The sequence below is a fragment of the Equus quagga genome, chromosome 4 (genome assembly GCF_021613505.1).
Source record: "Equus quagga isolate Etosha38 chromosome 4, UCLA_HA_Equagga_1.0, whole genome shotgun sequence".
Lineage (NCBI taxonomy): Eukaryota > Metazoa > Chordata > Mammalia > Perissodactyla > Equidae > Equus > Equus quagga.
The window spans coordinates 65,499,294-65,519,364 of NC_060270.1; the positions used below are offsets into that span (position 1 = coordinate 65,499,294).

Below are 20,071 nucleotides of genomic sequence, written 5' to 3' on the forward strand. Positions count from 1 at the left end.
GGGTCTCCGATTTAAACCTCGTATGGGGTCGAGGCCATCCCTCCAGGCGGGGGCTGCGGCCTGGGCCTCTCTGACTCGGCTCTGGGGACCTTCTCTGGCCGATTGCCCTGATTGGCAAGGCCCTGTCACAGGGGGACTCTCCAGGGAATCCCGAGCCCAGAACAGGACAAATGGCCTATCCAACGGGCCACGGCCGGGGCTTGGTCCAGGGAGGCTGGAGGAGTCTGGGCAGTGTTCTGCTGCAGTACAAGGGTCCCCGACAGGAAGCTGTTGGCTCAGAAGGAGAACTCATGAACTGAAGCAGAGGAGAACGGCTGCCCTCTGCTCCTCTCTCTTTGGGGACGGCCCCCTCAGGGGAGCTCAGAGGAGAACCATCGTGACCTTGCAGGCAGCAGGCAGGGCAGTGAGAGGTCAGCCTTTTATCTGCCCAGACAGTCACACTTCTGTTCTCACAGCTCAGGGACAAGGGGGCAAGATATGGCCAGGAACTCAGATAATTGTGCCTCCAGGGCGGTGCAACCTCTGAGCCGGCTTGTCCCAAAAGCACCACCCTGGAAACAGGGAGAAAAGGACAGTGAGGAGAGTCAGGCAGAGACCAAAGCCCCAGGAAGCAGACGGCCCAGCAGCGCCCACGGGTGGGAGACACGGCCGCACAGGCGGCTCACTGGGACGGAAGGCCAGGGATTTCATCGGCCTCTACTGCAGGGTCCTCAGAGACGATTTTGACTTTCTCTAGCATTGTTAGTTCTCAGGGAGTGACAAAGACCATTTCACTCAAATGAGTCGTTTAAAATAGCATGTTCCAGAAAGACTTTTCAGAAGCTCCATGATTCTTAAATAGAAAACGACCTAGGGGCAATTACCAAAGCCTGACGATATAAATAAATGTAGTTCATAAGCCCATTTCAACCAACTTTCTTTCACTCCTCCTGTGCAAGAAAATCTTGTTCTCCTTTGAAACTCCCCACGTCCTACACACGAATGGCGGCGGCTTGCAGGGACTAAAAGATGGCACCCGGGTTCAAATCACAGCCCTGCATCTCACTGTCCTGTCCTGTGTCCTGAAGGTGGGGTGGCACCCACAGACCCACCTCACAGTGAGGGATGGTGACTAACGATGGACAAAGACTACAGGTTAACATGTGCTGAGCACATGTGACACGCCAGACGTCTCTGCAGAGAGCAGGTACCACGCACATTTGCACCATTTTTCCCCTTTTTCACATCCTTACAACGTGCCTGTACTTAAGTCATTCCTCAGAGTTAGAACATTCTCAACAATCAACACTGATCACTGCTACTTCCTTCAAGCAAAAATCTGAGTTCAACAAAATAGAACTAAATCTGGTTAAGCAGAAATTCACCATAATTTAATATTACCTATCCATATCAGCTAATATTCGGTATCAATTTACATTTGGGGGGCTTATACTACTTGAAGTTATTCTTTAAATATCTGGATATCTATTTAGGTTATTTCAGTGAATAATCACAACAACACATAGGCAATTCGATCTGAAACCTGAATTCGTGTGATAAGAATTTCTCACTAGGAGGACTGGATATTGTCGTGATGTATATCTTGCTGCCCCAAGAAATCCAAGAATGATTTGAGGGCACAGATCTTGTCTTATACTTCTTCGTCTCCTCCTTAAGCCCAGGACAGATGACATGATGGACACACCACAACCCTATGTTTTTCTATTGATGAACTAGGAATGTAGATGGTGGTTAGTGATCATTTGTGGATGAATTGCTTTCATAATAGAATTTCCCGTTCAATTTCCTTTCCAACTTTCCAGATTTTCTTCATGGACTCTGAGTGGTCACAAAGCTTGATAAGAACTTGTCTCATGGAATTGCTTGGTAAAGTGATCGGCAGGTGAGCGTACATCGCAGTCTGGCCAGAGGCTAACGTCTACCCACAGTGAGAGTATTTTATGGCTTCATGTGACGGAAACATCTAATATGGAAGGATCCTCTGAGATCTAAGCCCCGAAGTATCATCACTGACAAGAAACAGTGACTGTGCATAGCCAACCGTTCCAGGAGGTACCGGGCAGGAGTCTGCAAACGCGCTACGCGAAGCCTGTGTCCAGCGATCACTTGAGTGAACCACCACAAGGGCCCTGGAGTGTGGTCGCCAGGCCTCTCACCCCAGCTCGGCTGCCTCAGGTGGGCTTTTATCTCTTTTATATTTCCAGATTTCATCTAAGAATTTATTTTGTAGAAATGTTATTTCTGCTGAAAATAATTGCAATGGAGATTTGTAGCTGGGACATCGTTTTTCGTGTATGCTTTCCAGACTGGGGACCCCAGTGGGAAGCCACTTCCTTTGGAGGTTCGAGGATACATGGCCTTCCTTCCGGAGGGGACCAGCACCATGACCTGCACCCAGGCCAGGCGTGGCTGGCAGCCTGGTGGGCCAGTTGGCACTGGACGGTGTTTTGACTAGCTTTGCCCTATCGTGTTCTTCTTGGGTCACAGAGTCTGTGTCCCCTGTGTCTCCCGTGCAGAAGTTTGCACACAGGATGTGCTCACTGGATTAAAAGCAAAGTGCACCCGATTCAATTGTGACGATCCAAAGGTGGAGCTCTGGACCGAATTCACTAGAAGTGGACAGAAAGCTGAAGGCTCATGGCTCATGTCACGTGCTACCCAAGGGGTCCCCGAAAGCATGGGACTTTCAAAAGGACCCCAGGTCACGTAATAGGCTGGGAATGAAGAGGGGTGTGTATAAGGGTCAAAACTGGAAACTGGCCCCCACTTTACCTACAGGCACATGGTTGTGCTGCACAGGTAACCTGCCAGCGGGAAGGCTGCCTTTATTAATAGACTAGTAATAGATTGTTGTCTTTGTTAATAGACTTGGGGTAGATTCAATGAGGGACGGCACGGGAAAGGCAGTGCTGAACCCAAACCCAAATAACCCAAACAACCCTGCTGAATTCTCCAAACCTGAGGGCCCCTGTCTGCCACGTGGGGTTAAAGGGATCTGGACTGAACATCACGCTGACCGTGGTGAGATCACAGACAGAAAAGGCTTTGAGAAGCGGGATACACTGGCCATAGTTGAGTATACTGCAGACATGCTAGACTGAGGCAAAGAGGTGGGAACGTGTCTGAAAAATGGTGGTACAGAAAACAGTTTCAAAAGCACATCCAAGGCCAAAGATGCTGTGGGCAGCAGTTCTCACATTTGTTTCCAGTTCTCTCTGGGAGGGAGTACGACCCATGGACTCAGTGCCTGTCTGCCCTGCCCCAGGCCAACCCAGGCCAAAGAGATCCCCAAGAGAGCTCCCCTCTGCCTCGAGCCTGGGAGTGATACCTGTCACTGAGGGATGCGAGGAAGTGGTAAGGAGTATACGTGTGTGTGTGTGTGTGTGTGTGTGTAGGGCATGGAGGAAAGGGCGAAAGATACAGGCTAATTTAGGGCCAGCTTGCCTGCTTTGACAGGTAAATAAAGTGAAGCCCAGAGAAGTTAAGTAACTTGTAAGATTCCACACAGCCAGATATAGTAGATGGGGCAAGACTGGGCTGCAGGTGTCTGATGACTTTGCGAGTGCCCTGTTTGCGCCCCAGAAACCCATTCGTCAGGTTCTTAAGTCAGGGACAGGATGGAGTGACGTCAAGGGGCTGCTGCTGGGACTGCAGGGTCCTGTCAAAGAGAGACAACGTCTCTCTTGAATGAAGAAAGGAAACAGATCTGACAGCACCCAGCAAAGTATGACACGCAACGCGGCGACGGCCCCACGGCTTGTGATATTTCAACCAAAGACAAAGCTGCCGGCCCAGCGGTGGTTCTGCGGGGGCGGCCTTCCAGGAATTGGCTGGGAATTGGTGGGGGCATTATTCTCTCCGGGTGCCCTTGCAGTGACCCTGAGACAGCTGCCCACTCTTCCCCGGGGGAAGTGCGACCTGCGTGTGGGCTGGCCTCAGCTGGCAGAGCTCACATGGTCACAACCCGGCCCTTGTGCACCACTATGAGCATTTCATTAGCAGCTGCTAGGTGGCCAGGTGGGGGTGGTGGAGGAGGGCAGAGCCAGCACAAGTGGCCCGGGGCGGGGAGGATAAAGAATGGCCTTTTCTTCTGAGGCGGGAGAGTGACCTCAGGGCTGCAGGGAGCTGAGCGAGGGGTCATGGGCAACCCGGCCCCCCAGCATGGCGGCTGCCACGTCCCAGAGGCGGAGGGACTCATGTGGCTCAAGGCTGGAGAGCGTCAGTGAGCACAGTGAGGCTCGGGGGAAATTACCTCTTTGAACCTCAGTCTCCATATTTCTAAACTGGAATTAGTAACATCTACACCCACGTAATGTCTTCAGGATAAAACGAGGTACCACGTAAACCTGGCCAGGGGTGGAGGAGAACAGAGCGGGCGCGCCAAGTGGGAACGCGACTTCCCTGCCCCGCCCTCTGCGCTTCTGCTGGGATCCACCACATGCCCTCTGGCCCTGATCTGATCTAGAGCCATCAAGGCAACCCCAGCAGGCTCTTCAAGGCTCCCCTCGGGGCCCTTCCCTGGTGGCCTCTTTACTCTGAGGTCCCTTCTTTATCTCTGCCCAGATCTCCCTCTGAACTGCCTTCCAGCTGTCATCTGGCTGTCCTGTGCGGGTCTGAGAGTTACCTCTGCTCTAGAATCTCCTGACATCCCTCCTCTTGGTCTTGTATACGTACTTCAACAACGAACGTGAATTGCTTCCATAATAATAAAACACAGGAAAGGAAACATTTTTAAACTTTTAAGTGAAGAGCAGCCTAATTTCATGGTTTAAAAAGCCAAGAGAGTAAGAGAAATGAGACAGAGACAGAGATAGAGATAAAGACAGAGCTAGACACAGAGTGAGTGCTGTGTATCCTCACGCGTTTCCTTTTGGCACTGTGAACCTCCCGAGGCGGGTACAGGGCAGGCACGGACACAGCCACTGCAGCTGCCCAGCCCCGGGTTGCTGCAGTGTTGGGCAGGGTGGCCAGGGGCAGTGTGAGGATTTGAAGTGGACAGCCACACAGAGGAGGGTCAGAGCGCTGGGAGCAGGGCAGAGGTGGGGAGGGAGAACGGCAATGCGGGGACGAGTGGTCACCCAGCCCCTCGGCCTCGGATGGGCTGAGCCAGGGCCGCAGTGGGACATCCGTGGGCCTCCATGGGTCCCTTCTTCCCCAAAATATTAAAAGTTGTTTTACATAGTGACATTGTTATAAAGACAAACGTGATGTTTAGTCTTAAAAGTTCATTTTTCCCTTCTGATTTTAAAATAAACATTTTTGTGGATCTCTAAGAGCACTGTGGGCCCTAAGCACTGTGCCTAACACGAGCCCTCCTAGAAAAGCCTGCCATAGGAGTGTGAGGGTGAGCCTGAGGGTCGGTGGCTGTGGCTCCCAGTAAGTCACACGCCTGCAAGTTTCAGTATCATCACATGCAAAAAGGAGATAAAAATACCCCCCCTGGGGCTGCCAGAGGCCGCGATGAGATAACTTGTGCGCAGTTTCTATGCTCTGAGTCAGGAAGGAAGTCACCAAGAGAAGAGTGAGTCAAGATAATTTAAGGAATTTGTGGAAAAGGGAAAAAAAACGAGATGTGAAATTTAAAAAACAAGGGACGACTCAGGATTTCCAGCCATAGCTGAAATTAATTTCACTAAAAGGAGAACTTTGGCAGAAGCTGAAGGAGGGTGACCCAAAGGCAGCCCCTCTAGAGCATGACCAGAGGGAGCAAGGAAGGCCCAGCTTCCCTGCGGGGGCTCAGGCCTGGGGTGCAGCTGGCAGGGGGAGGCAGTCATCCAGGGAGAGAGGGAGCCCAAGCTTGAGAGCACTGGAGAGTCCCAGCTGTGACCCTGGGCCAGGGCAGCACCAAGGCAAAGAGAGAAATGGCTGGTGAGAGAAGACAGGGATAGTGGAGAGCAGGAGGGCCAGGGGAGAGGGAGGGGCTCCACACAGCCACGGGTTAGAGTGCACAGGAACGCCAGAGGCCGAGAGGTCGGGGGCTGAGCCAAGGGGAGCTCAGAGGCCACTTCGGGCCACCGAGGCATGCGGCCTCACACAGGACTGGCAGAGCATGCGAGTGACTATCAGGACACTCAGCACCCTCTGTGCAGATCAGGCTTTGTGTGCACTGGTTGGACCTACACATCCATCCATCCATCCATCCATTCACCCATTCCCTCATTCATGAGTGTTTGTCAAGAGCCTACTGTTCCCTATGGAGAACAAGACAGCTGAGACCCCCATTATTAAGAGGCTGGTGTTTAGGGGAGGTCGGGGGAGCAAGGTTGGTCCTCTTAGGGTGCCACGTAAGGAAACTGAGCTGCAGAGGGTGAACAGTTTGCTCAAGGTCACATGGCTAGTCACACAGCTAGTGTGTGAGGCCACGGGCCAGGCCCGCACCTGTGCTCCGGGCTGCTGTCCACTGTACCTCCCCCTTGTTGGAGGCAGCCCTCCCAGGTCAGCAGGGAGCAGCTTCCCAGAGCTCTTGCAGGGGCGGCTCCCTGTCGGGTCTGAGGGCCTCGCCCTGGCTCTGGGCAGCTGTGCCATCTCGTCCTGGGGTACTATTTTCAATGGCAAGTGGGCATACAGAGACAAGACTGGAATGAGGAGGGAGCTGGGCAGTGAGGAGCGAGCCGGCATGCACTGAGGACACACTCAAACACTTGGCAAGTGCCAGTGATCACCAGGTACCAGGCAGGATACTAGGAATAGTATCTGTGGTAATACAGCCAATCCTCAGACAAACCCCTAAGGCAGAAAAGATTATTATCCCCATCTACCCAATCACGACTACCTATAGAATTTGTGGGGGAGCCCTGTGCAAAATGAAAATGTGGGGACCATTGTTCAAAAATTAAGACTTTGAAGACGGCAATAGCAGAATATTAAACCACACGTGTGTGGGGCCGTCTGAGGGCGGGGCCCTGCCTGACCACACAGGGTGCAGGCCCAGGGGGCCAGCCCTGCCCTGGATGATGGACTGAGCTGCCAAGAGGCCCTCAATGTGTTCAAGGTAAAAGCCAGGTCAGAGGGGGGCACATTCACACCCAAATCCTTGAACTCTAAAGCTGGTGTTCTAACTTTGTCACTAGCAAATTGGTGCAAAGTGAGTGCGGGCTAAATAGTTTTGAAAAAGTACAGAAGGGGAACCTGAACTTGAAGGCTCTGCTTGCTCAAGGCTGTGTGCAAAGTTCCAGCAAGGGTGTTTAGTGAGCCTCTCAAGAGAAAGCGGCATTTCACAGCCAGGGGACTTTGCCGCCGGGGAATACGGGCGTCACAGACGGAGGCCCCACACAAGAGGCGGGCAGGCATGATTACTTTGTCTGGTTTTGGTCTGGAAAACCATAATTTCCCTCACGTTAAGACTCTGCTGAGAATACACGTGCCCACAGCTACTGATAAAATGTGAGGATTCTCCCTTCCAGGGTCCAAGGGGAAAATGGTAGTGCTGAGGCCCGGGGTCAGCTGGCAGCCACCTACCCGAACCCCTCACAAAAACGTGCACTGTGTGCAGGAGAAGTGGGAGCAAGGGCTTCTGGCTGTGCCCTCTGCGTGTGATGTGCCAGCTGGCAGCATCACATCTGAATGGAGATAAAACGTCTCCGTCAGGGTGTAACGGGAGCCGGGAGATGACCCGGCAGCCTCCCCCGGGTCTTGCCTCACAACTGCCCAAATGAAAGCCTCCTGCCCTCAGGGACCCTGACGGGGCCTGGGCGCGTCCACAGAGCCCCCATAGTATGCTGGCCGCAAAGTTTAGGCCACAAGAGAAGGGAGGTGTGCCTTTAACGTATAGAAGGAGTTTGCTAGAGAAGCAGAGACAGAGTGAGTACAATAAAGTGTCGCCAGAGTTATCAGTCATCGTTGTTTCAAATTCCCAGTCTGATAATTCCAACATCCCTGCCGTGGCTGGTTCCAATGCTTGTTCTGGGTCTTCTCTTTTGCCTTTTACTAGGCCTTGCACATCATGCCAGACATGATGGACTGACGTCCTGGGTAGAGGGAACAACTGTGATGAGGGGGTTGGGGAGGGGAGTCACCCTACAGTCTCCGGGTTAGGTCTCTACCTTTCAGCGAGCCTGCGCCTCTGGGCGGGAACTTCACAGTGTTTCTCAGCTTTTGTCCTCTCCCTAAGTAAGTGGGACAGGATGGCTAGAGGGGGCTGAAGTGGTTCCCCTTGCCCCAGGTCAGCTCAGTTGGTGGTGGTGGTGATGCTGAGTGGATCCCGACTCCTAGTGGCCCTGTGGACAGCAGAGCAGATCCCTGACTGGTCGTCTGCGCCATGCTCTCACCTTCCGGTGCTCTATCAGACAAGGCTCCGCTGCTGTTCACAGGGTTTGTGTGGCCAATTTTTTTTCAGAAGTGAGTGGTCAGGTCCTTCTTCCTAGTCTGTCCTAGTCTGTCAGTTCTGCTGAAACCTGTTCACCATGGCTGACCCTGCTGGTATTAGAAATACAGGTAGCACAGCTTTCAGCATCACAGCAACAGGCAGACACCACAGTCTGACAACCGACAGACAGGTGGTGTCATTCCCTGACTGGGAAAGGAACCCGGGCTCTGGCGAGAGTGCTGAACCTTAACCACTGGGCCACCAAGGCTGGCTCCCAGTCACTCAGACTCTGATAGTATGCCAGCAGGTCGGTCTCTGGTTAACTAGTTTCCCCTGACGACAGACCTGGTAAGGACAGGTGCTGTAGTGTATTTCAAAATACACCTGCTGGAAGCTCCGGGAGGTAAATCGCACAATATTGTGACCCCTCTATGGCTGGGTCCCCCTGGAGTTTTCAACTTTCAGAGTTGTCCACACTGAGCCTCCAGTAATTAGTCAACTGTAAAGAGTCATTAATAAGAGGAGGTGAAGTCATCGGGCCAGGAGGAAGGGCAGGGCCTGGGAGCCAGGTGGGTGGGCAGCAAGTCGTGCTCTGCTGCCGTCCACGGGCAAGGCAGGCCGTCTACGCAGCCCAGCGGCTCGTCTGCGCCATGGTGATAACCACACAGGCTCTCCAGTGGCTGCGAGGGTGGGCGAGGGGGAGTCGTGCAAGGCTGCTGCTGAGCCCCGCCCGCCTAGGATGGAATCCAGGGTCTCGGGCTGGGGCTCTGGCTGGCATGAGAGGAGACCAGTGCTCACCAACATGTGCCACTGGCTAAGATTTTGCACACTCACATTCGTTATGGAAGAATGTACAAAAATTAAAATTTATAACAACTAAGGGCAGGAGCCAGCATTCCCTCAGAAGTTCAGATTGCATACTGATCTTAAGAAAACTCTCGGCAAAGATGGGGGGAGGGGGTGGGAGAGAGGAGGGCAGAGGGAGGAAACTCGAATCAGCGCTGGACGGGGAAGGAGAGCTAGGTGGTGATTGCTGGGGCCCGTCAGTGGTGTTCTTAGAATTTGTTCTGTTTGGACTTTCTGTCCATTTCAGTTATTATTTGCTGCCTCCATGCATACACCAAGTTCTTATCTTGGAGCTACTGAGCGCATAATTTGTAAAGGGCGTTCAGAGTGGACACAGGCCTGGGAGCGCGGACGTTTGGGTCACCTGTGCAGTCATGGATTCATGTCCCAGTCACTTGCTGAGCACCTCTCTGCGCCAGACCCCCAGTGGGGGCAGTTGGGGTCGTGGAGTCCCTTGGGAGGTCTGAACTCCTGGAAAGGGATGGACTCAGGAATCTGTCAGGGCTTCAAAATGTCCCCAGGGCCACGGCGGGTGGTTTTCTAGTGTTCAGGGAGGGCCCAGGGAGGCGGGAGTGAATAAACCCGGCCTTAACTGTCAAGCAGGTGGCTGCCAGGCCGACAGTGTGTGTGCATGTGTGTGCGCGTGTGCGTGTGTGTGGTGGGGGGAGGGCACCCAGAGAGCCCAGGGGCCTGAAGCGGGCACTTGTGAGAGTGAAGCTGCAGAATCAGGGCGGCCCGGGCAGCAGGATGGCCCTGAGAGAGGGCTCCAGGGAACAGCCTGAGCTGGTGGGGAAGGCAGGGCAGAGGTCAGCAGCAGGCCCAGCGTGAGTCAGGCATGACCACAGAAAAGGGAGAAACGATGTGCGTCGGTGCGCTGAGGTTGGCCCACAGGCCGGCTGAAGAGCTGTGGGATGGTGGGCAGGTTCTGAGCGTCCGCCGCACGCAGTGCTGCTGTGTGCAAAGTTAGAGCGGTGATGTCCCAGGCCCAGCTCCCAAGGTGGGTGGGCGGCGGAACTCCCCGCCTGGCCCCAGGCAGCAGACCACATGCACCCTAATGGCCCCCTCGGTTGGCCTCTGCTGGCTCTGGGGTTGGACAGCCTGTGCCCACAGCCTGGCTGTGTCCTCAGTCAGTGTGTCCTCAGACAATGTCCCCAGGAGCCTCCAGTGTTTCATTTGGAAACAGGTAAGAAAGTGCCTCTGAGAGCAAGCTGCAGAGAGGTGACCCAAGCAGGGCAGGACACGGCTCAGCACATAGGTACCGACGTCATCGTTGTTGTTACATTATCAAAAGCAAAAACAGCAGCTGTCTGCCAGGAGACTCAGGAGATTACCAGCTGCCGCAGGCCAGGTTTGCTTTGATAACTTCTGTTAACAACAGCACAGATACCGCTATCATCGCTGGGCACGGGCCAAGCCCTTCTTCTCTCATTTATCGAACGATTCCTGTGAAGTAGCTGTTATTACTCCCACTTACAGACAAGAAAACCGAGGCTCTGAGGTATTTTGTACCTCCTCGTAGCCAATAAGTGTTGGAGACGAGATCAAACTCAGCTCTGACTGCACAGCAGTGGCGCTGCGGTCCCTGCTCTGCCTCCAGCCACTGGGGAAGGAGGACCCGTCAGGAACTCCTGGGGCAGGGGTCCTCATGGGGGCCGGGGAACCTGACAGGAAACTGACAAAGGGCAAAACAGGTGGTTCCCAGGAAAAGAAATACAATGTCGTACGGAGGTAGGAAACCCTGCGCAGCCTCACAGCCAAAAGTGACAACGTGTTTCACTCATCAGATTGGCCAAGATAAGAACTACGCCGTGTGAGAGAGGATGTGGGGAAACAGCCACTTTCATTGGCTACTGGTGAAGTTAGAAATTCATGTGATTTTTTGGAGGACAATTTTCAGTATCTACTAACATTTTAAGTGTACTCACTCTCTGCCCCAGAAATTAAATTCTAGGGGGCAATTTATCCTAAAGGTATGCAAATATACACTTGTAAAACCCTACTTACAAAGGTTGTCATGTCGGCACTGTATCTGGTTAAAAAAAAAATCAAATAAAGACTACACAACCTAAATGTCCATTTGTGGAGGAATTGATTAAATAAAATAACCAATTCATTCATATATTAACACAGTTCATGCTATGCAGTCCCAAGAAGCATGAGTCAGTCTATACATGGTGTTAAGGTATAATTAACTATTATTAACTCTTCGTTCATTGTTCAGATTCCTTTGCTTGGTTCTTGGCATGTTGGGCCTGTTGTGCTGGCTCAATCTCTGGAGGGTGTTTGGCTGGGGCCTCAGAAGGGCTTTGGTATATCTATCTGCCACCCAAAGAGGCACACTGACTTGACTTGCCAACTCCCGCCGCTGCTGAGGGTCCTCTTCCTGCTCACTGTAGTGGGCTCATGTGCTCCCACCGCAGATGCAGAATCCCCCCGCCCCACACTCCTCTGTTTCCCAAGGCACACTGCAAGTCCCCAGAAATAAGTGCCCACCCATGGGCACCCTTGGAAAGGTCCAGCCGCCGACTGTGCCAATGCCACGTGACTCCTGACACCACTGATATCTGGAGGGGTTGAGCAATGGCTGAGATGAAATTTCATTGGCATTTAATGCAATCCCTTCTGTTTCTGCTAGAGGTGGTGAATTCTATAGAAAGCTGCCAGACCTGGCCAGCTCACTGAGCGTTGACCCCTTCCATCCAAGGGCGAGGCAATGGACGTCTGCAGATGACTCATTCGCAATAACTGTGGCATTCGGGCTATGGGACTTGGCTGAGCCCAGCTGGGTAGGGCAGGCCTGGCAGGGCGGGCGGGAGCAGCAAGTCCTCTCCATTCTAACCTCTGGCTCAGAGGAGCAATGATGTAAACTGAGACAGGATATAGACACATCCTGCCTGAGTTAGCAGCAAGGAATAGGGCCCCACGGTTCTCCCACAGCAGAGATCCTGCCATAAATCAAGTCCTAGGGGGAATGTGGAATGGTATGCGCGTTCGGGCTGCGTCCCATCAGTTCCGGAGGGGAAGTGCCCACAGTCATTGGTCAGGGTTTGAAACTCGAATCCTAGAGAACCACTGGGTGGGGGTGTTGGGAGGCAGGGACAAGGCTGGGGGCCAGCAAGTCCATCCTCTCCAAACAGGGGAATGGCTGCAGGCCTGCACTTTCTCAGTGCCTGAAGTGGAAGGATTACAGCAGCTTCGGCCCCTCGACTCTGGCACGATACACACACACACACACGCAGGAGCTCACTAGTGTCTGATTCACACATGCTCACTTACAGACACACACACATAAACACTGATGTCCACAAGCCCAAGGATCCGCAGTCTCACGTGAAATGAAAATAAAGACGCCTGACATTTATCGAGCGCTTAGTATGAGTCAGTTTCTGTGCTGAGCCGTTTATACGCACTTGATTTCACAACCCAAAGAGCAATATCTTATCATTCCCGTTTTGTGGATGATGAAACCGGAGCTAAAAGGAGCTGGCTCACCTCAGGTCCTTGGCTAATAACTGGCACACTTGATCCCAATGCAGGCAGCTAGTCCCTCACTCCCAGGACTCCAGGCTGTGCACACCCAGACGGAGGTGAGCACCCTCACGTGCACACATGTGGCTGTGTACACACAGAGGCACATCGTGCACAAATACAGCCCTCGCCACACTTATTCCTGCTCAAGTTCGCTGAGTAAAGCCCCACAGCCACCTGGATTTTAAAGACGTATAAACCACTGGGTGTCTCCAATACCCAGATCATTATCATATTAATTACTTAACAGGATTACATTATAGGCTCAGAATGTCTCCTCTCTGACAGTTTCTAATGATCAGACCTAGCCAGAGTGCGCCTAAGAAGGATAAACATTCCTTTCTGTTAAAAGAAAATTTTAGTTTTTCATTGCAAAAGCCCAATGGCAGAGGAAGTCGGGGGAGGCCCAGCAATGTTTCCGAAAATCTCACAAAGAATCTCAGGGTATACGATTTCCTGTCAGCAAGAAAACGTGCTGTTGTAAAAAGAAAAAAAAACGGGCCGTGAGCAGTTACAAACCCCAAACGGTCAGGAGAGCAGATGCCTCCAACATCTGTGTGTCTCTCGGCCGGCCCGGACGAGGCCAGCCAGCGGGGCTGGGAGAGTCCCCGAGTTTGCTCAGCGTCGCCTCCAAGTTCCCTGCCTGCCGGCCAGCCGGGAAACAACTGGTGGCGATGTGCTCGCCAGCCTGCTTCCAGCTCGGCCTCTCCCTCCCAGCAGGTCCTTTTCTTACTCTCTTCGGGAGGGAAAAGTTTTAGCCACCGACGCGTCCCGACCAGCACACAAAGAGACGGGCAGGGGCGGCCGGGGCGCAGAGCCCGCGCGCCAGGGGCCACCCGAGGCCGGCTGGTCGCCGCCAGGCCCTGCGCCCCGGGGCCCGCGCCGGCCGACCCCCCACGCGGGTACTCACCGCGGCCGGGCGGCGACGTGTCGTTGAGGCTGTTCATCGCCGGGGGTGCTGGGCGCGGCCCGGGCGGCCGAGGGGCGCGCGGAGGGTGGCGAGGGTCGCGCTCGGCCGCTCCGAGCCTGGGCGGCGGGAGGAAGCGGCACCTGTGTCACACTGCTCCCGCGCGGCCCGAGGGGAGGGGCCCCGGCCCCAGATAGGCAGGCTGCGTGTATTTTTTTCTGCAGACTTGGCTGGTGGGGTTTCCACCCTTTCTGTTTCTCTTTTTTTTTTTTAAGCACACACCCGCCCACTTGTGAACTCGTCTGTTCCAACTTTCCTGCGCAAGAATCACATTTTTCTAACTCTGTTTCTGTTTCTGTCTGCAACTACCAGACACAGAGGTTGTGGTTGAGAAACCCCACCTCTGTGGACTGAAAACTCCCAGATGTGACACAGTGGCCTGCCCCAGCACTGTCGGAGACGGTGACCAAATAGGGACAGACCTGCCTTTGAATCTTGGCTGGCAGATCGGCTCTGCGGCTCAGAGCTGTGTGCCTCTCAGAGCCGCGAGGCATTTGTGGCCTGGGAAGAGCTCCCGCCTTGATGGCCCTTCAGGGGTGCTGTCCCAACCCATGGGCTAAGTTTGGGAAAGATTCTCAGAAAAAAGGATTGCTGGACGTGTGATTTATTTGGATCCCCTTTGTCTGAGGATTCCAGACATGGTGGAGTTTGTGGCGACTTCGCTTTACTTAGACAATTAAAAACTGACAGGGACTTAGACACTCTGGTTAGTTAAATAGAGCCTACCCCCACCACCCACAAAGAATGTTGTTATAGATGTGGCCCCCTCCCCCCAAGAAAGGCAGAGAGCTTGAGACCATGTCACCCTTATTTGAAATCCCGGCCCCAGGAGTCACGCTGTTCTTCTCATGTCTGATGTCTGCTCCTCCTGTGGGGGCTCTGCGTTGTTGTTTACTTGACAGCCCTCGGTGCCTGCTGTGGCCCCCTCCCCACCTTCTCCTGCTCCGGTCACTCTGCTGCAGTCCCGGACACCATTTTCCAGCTGTCTGCACATGTGAGCCCTTAGGAGTACCACCCGCGCTGAACAGACTTGAGGCTGCCCCCTGGAGGTGTGCGGTGCAGGCGCCTGCTCAGTTCTCTGTGGGAGGGACCCACTTCAGGAGTGATGGTTAGGGCTGCCTGTTTGACACAGTGGGACGCTGTTCATAATTCTCTTTAGTTAGGTAATGAAGAAGTCCACATTGCCTGTAGATCCTTAGTCAAACCTCCGTGCCCAACATGCACGTGTTGCCTTGAAATGAACTGTTCACAGAAGGCCTTTAGCCAGGTGTGGAGACTTTCGAGTCTCAGTTTCCTCAGCTAGAAAATGGAGACAAGAACGCTTACATTCCTGAGTTCCACTGAGGCAATGTTTGTAAAATAACAGTGGGACCGAAAAGGCCTTACTAGAAGCTGGCAATGATACCGTAACATTTGGTGTTGCAATACCGTTGGCAGGTAATAGCCCCTGTGTTCAGAGTTCGTGAATAAAACAACTTCCGTGATGTGAAATGCAGCTGGAGAGCTGGAAGGAAGCCGAGGGACCTGCCAGGTAACCAAGAACGGGTCCCCAGGTCACTGCGCCTCACTTCAGGGAGGCTGCCTGGAGGCTCACTTCCAGCTGACTGGCCTTAGACATCATCATAAGAGCCTTGCTTATTTAGTTTCTCAGGGTAGGACAGAATAAGAGCTTCAAAACGTGACAAGAACTCCTTACAGAAAGAAAGCCAAAAAACCAGCTAACTGAACAACTAAACGACGAAGGTGGAAAGCCCAACACACTGCAGAGGTCAGAAACGAGAACAAGGTAGCACTCGTCACACACCTAGAGCATCTGGGCTCCAGCCGTCAGCAGCAGGGGGCCCGCCGTGGGCTATCAGGAGCCGACGCTTTGGGACTCCATCTGGGTTTGAGTCCTTACTGCCTTCTAGCTGGGTAAGCTTCAGCATTTTATTTAGCTTCTCGGAGCCTGAAATTTTTGTCTGTGAAATTGGAGCAAACTGTAAAGTTAGGCTGCTGTGAGCACTACATTAGAGAATTAATGGCATAATTGCAATGTCTTACTTAGCACATAGGAGTTAAAGATAACGGTCCCCTCCCCATCGCGGGCACTCCTGCTTTATAATAAGGACCCCGGAGCATTCTGAAAAGAAGGTAAAGAGAATTTAATACTGAGTAGTAGTTTGGCTAGCAGGGAAACATTGGGTATATTTTTGAAAATTTAAGCATGGACGTGTCTGATTTTAAAGAAATGAGTGCTATTTTAGGAAGGTAAATAATTATACGAAAAATTAGAGTGCATGGTCAGAGTCTGCCGCTAAGTCACAGAAATGCATTACTAATGTGTCTTCATGTGTTGGATCTTTGTTAATGGAGTAGAAAGAACTCAGTTATGTCGTGTAACAATAAAGCAGTTCTTATTTCATTTAATTCCCATAAATGCTCTCGAAGACAGGATTGCCCATGGCCCGTCTCAAAGGTGAGAGAGCCGAGGTTGGCAGCAGTGACAAGAGCTTGTCCAGGGCAGTGGGCAGGAGGGGACTTGACCCTCGCAGCTCTGTGATGCGTGTCCGACTTGGCTAGTATAACCCGCAGAGCCCTCTGAAGGGTGTGGGGGTGGATGGTGTCCCAGAGGGGAATTTTCTCTTCCGTCCTTGCACTGTACAGGACAGGAGCTGCTCATGGGAGGGGAACCTCTGCTCGCCTTATGCCCACCCCAAAGTAACACACACTCAGTGCTGGCCCCTTCCAGAAGGGGCTGGGAGACCCTGCTGCAGTCGCTGTCCTCTGGGGGTGGGTTCTTACAGGCGGAGATGGGCAGATTCTCCATGCGTCCTTTAAAATTTCTAATTAAGAGTTTTGCCCTTCATCAAAGTAATAGATGCTTTTTGTGTAAAAAAATTAAATGAAGAGAAAAAAACCCCGAAACCCTAACTACTGCTCATCATCTCTAGCACATTAAAATCTATTTATTTCTAGTCGTTTTTATGCATTTGTGGACATTTGCTTTATACTACTGAGATACTACTGAATATGTGATTTTGAGTGCTGAGTTTTCACCACCAAACATTATGTCACAGCCACTTTCCCATATAAAAGTATAAAAGCTCTTTAATTCCTTTTAATTACTAGGTTGTTTGATTTCCTTGCAGTTAAGTAGTGCTCTGATAAACCATATGAACATAAATACATGCAATTCACGTTTTTTTGTTTAGTTTGTATTCTAACAAATGGAACTACTGGATCGAAGGTTAGGAATGTGCTTAAAGTTTTCATACATTCCTGAGTTGTGGCTGTAACAATTTGTATTCTCCCAAATCAAGATGACCAGCTATCGTCTCAGAGCCCCCTGTCAGACTTAAGGGTTAGATTTTAAATCATTGATAATTCTGTAGGTGAGAAACATACGTAGTTATCTGAGTTTGCATTTTCTTGATTACTAATGAGGTTGAATATATTGTTATATGCTCATTTACAAATTGCATGTTCTTTTACGTGAATATTTTGTTCATGCTGTTTCCTCATTCAGAAAAGTGGTTAATGCTTTTCTTATTGTTTTATTTGAACTCTTTATACAGAAAAGACAATCACACCTTTTCATGTGTATTGAAAATATTTTCTCCTTGGGGCTTTTTCTGGTTCTTTCCCATTAGCACGGAAAGATAATTTGACTTATTTGATTGGCAACTTGGCAGCTTTTAAGAAAACCAGACTGTGGCTATGCATATTTTAAGAGGAGTGGAGAGAAGAAACAGGCGTTTGGTTCGTTAACGCTGTCACAAGCTGCGAGTAATGAGAAGCATGAGGGGGGAGTGGGGAGTGGGGAGGGTGAACCCAGAGCACAGAGAGGTCAGTGGTGGCGGCTCTGCAGCCCAGGCCAGGAGCCTCTCCCCTTCCAGGCAGCACATAGGACTTTGTGAGGAGAGTCCCCAGGTGAGAAGGTTTGCTGCCGAGAGGGAGGAGGCCTCATGTTGACTGTGTCGCAAGGCCCTCTTGGTCTAGACTTTGCTAAGGCCGGCTCTGGGCAGGCCAGGCAGAGAGGAGGTGCCCAGAGCTCCAGCCTGCGCCCCTAGCTGACAGTGGCGCCTCATCGAGGGTAGATCTTCAAGCCTCCAGAACAGCCTGCTTCTGGAAGCTTCCAAACCATATCTCTAAGAGATGAGGAACAGCATAGAAACCCAGCAGGAGCACCAGGTGGTCCAGGATGGTTTGAAGTGACCATAGGCAAAATCTCATGCACTGGTGACAGCTCTGAAGCCAACTTGTAGTGGACTGGGGTTGAGAAAAGGGACGAGGAGACTTCAGAATGGGGAAAAAAGAGCACAGAGAAACGTTAGGGATGGGTTGGCTTGCATCTCGGGCAGAGAAGAGGAGTCAGTGAAAAGGACACAGCGCACAGGTCAGCCTGGGTGGGTCCCACACGTCAGCAGGTTTGTGATCTTCCATGAAACATCCCAGCAGGCATAGGATTCAACAGATGGTGGCCATGTCTTGAGCACCAGAATGCCGGACCTGGGGCTATGCCAGGCCCTCCTTCATGCGGTTATTGCTCACATCACAGCGTCTTTACAGAGGAGGTGCCTTGTGGTTATTTGTTTTTCTTTTTCTCTCTTCCTCATTTTACAGAAAAGGAAACTGAGGACTAGAGAGGTGAAGTAACTGCTCGTGCTCACACAGCTCCTCAGTGACAGCTGGAATCTGAACCAGGTCTGTCCAACCCTGACGCTCTGCTGTGGAGGAAGTGCTCCCAGCTCACTCTCCTTGGCACCCCTCCTGCCCACCCAGTGTCCCTGGGGGACCTCCTGGTATTACTGCTCAGCTTGATGGGGCTTTTCATGCTGGAGGCCCTGAGACACAAGGACAGCAAGCAGGGAGCTGCTGAAGGAGTTTCCCATGGTTCCTATCAGAACATTTGGAAATGGAAACCTAGCAATTACAGAGAAAATTATTAACTTTCAGGGAGCCTTGTTTGGGTCATAGCCCTTTCCTTTGGGCGTAAGTTGTTGGTGTGAAACTGAACTGAAAACTTGCATCTCCAGCTGCCCCAGCTGAGCCCTCGGGCCACGCCGCTAAGGGAAGGAGCAGCTCTCCCCTTAGACCTTTGTTGTGGCTTTTATTCTCTTGGGCAAGAGGAGGGAGGAATTCGGGGTATGTGGCCCCATGACTGAGAAGGAGGAGCAGGAATGGTACTTACATTTGTCAAACTTTTCCTATGTGTTTTCCATATTTTGTCTCGTTTAATCCTCAGAACAATCTCATGAGCAAGGAAAGAGTGGCATTTGGATCGTGGCAGACGTGGCTTCTCATTCCTAGTTCACCACTCACCACTTTGCTAAGTGACTTTGCCTCCAAATTTTCTCCTGTGCAGCATGGGGTTACTGCTGCCTCCATCCGAGGTGCTCTGAAGGGGTCGGTGCAGGGATCCCTGGGGACTTGCACGTTCATCAAATGATAAAGACATAGCGCTGTGGAAAAAATTGAAAATATCGTGTGAAATACGCACACACACAGAGATAAGTGTGTCATGACCACAGCTGGATATAACTGTGTCCACCTACAGATGGGAGCGATCTTGCCAAGGCCACAGGGACATGCTGACTATTTATCTATTTCTCTCATTTATATACTCCTTCAAGTGTATGGCTCGAGACAACAGACTTAGGATACTTTGTACTTTCTCCCTTTCGACAGCCCATTACAATTATATTAAAAGAAAAATAAAAGAAATAAGCTCACAAAGTGAAGAGGCTCTGTGGGGATCCTTCAGCATGTGTGCGATTTCAAGAATTCCGGGAAGATGGGTGGGATGTAGAGCATGTTGAGGGGAGGAAATGGAGAGATGGAGGTTTCCATCCAGAGAAGACCACGGAGGAGCTGCAGGGTGGCTGTGATGGGGGTGGGGGTGGGGGGGACTGAGCCGGTCAGAGCCACAGGGGTCTGGGCTCAGAGATGGCAGGTTGGAGGGTGAGGTTGGAAGTGGGGACGAAGGCAAGAGGATTGGCTGAAGATCAACCTGGGGTGAGGCAACTCCTCCTCACTTCCTCACCTTTGCCTACAAAATGTCAGGCTGGCTGCAGAAGTTTGCCCTTATGGAGAAAATGTCCGGATATCTCTGAGAAATCAAGAAACTATAAGTGAACCAAGGCTGCTAGCGTGGGAAGGAGCCTCTTTCAGCATACCTCCCCTTTCTGGAACCTGGGGGCCGGCAGCCTGTCAGGAAGCTCCTCTTTCACACACCCTAAAGCACAGACCATATAATCCGGAAACAGATCTCCCAGCCAGACTTTTTCCCCCAGAAGAAGGGCTGGGCAGGAAACGGATGGATTCGGACAATGGAAGAGGAAGCCCTTCACAGCTTTTAGAATAATCAGTCTGGTCTTTCGTTTTTAAACGTGAGAAACAACTATATATGACAACCAAGTCATATACAAGAACCAGAGCATGCA

General features: G+C 51.9%; 1 protein-coding gene across 1 annotated transcript in view; it reads right to left on the minus strand.

Annotated features, from left to right (window-relative positions):
- The window catches only part of GYPC (glycophorin C (Gerbich blood group)), a 44,338-nt gene extending 30,343 nt beyond the window's left edge, over positions 1 to 13,995 (minus strand). The window contains exon 1 of the mRNA XM_046659550.1: positions 13,590 to 13,995. Within this exon, the coding sequence (XP_046515506.1) occupies positions 13,590 to 13,626 (37 nt within the window). The 5' untranslated portion in view covers positions 13,627 to 13,995. The remainder of the gene's footprint in view (positions 1 to 13,589) is intronic.
- Between the last annotated feature and the right edge of the window lie 6,076 nt (positions 13,996 to 20,071).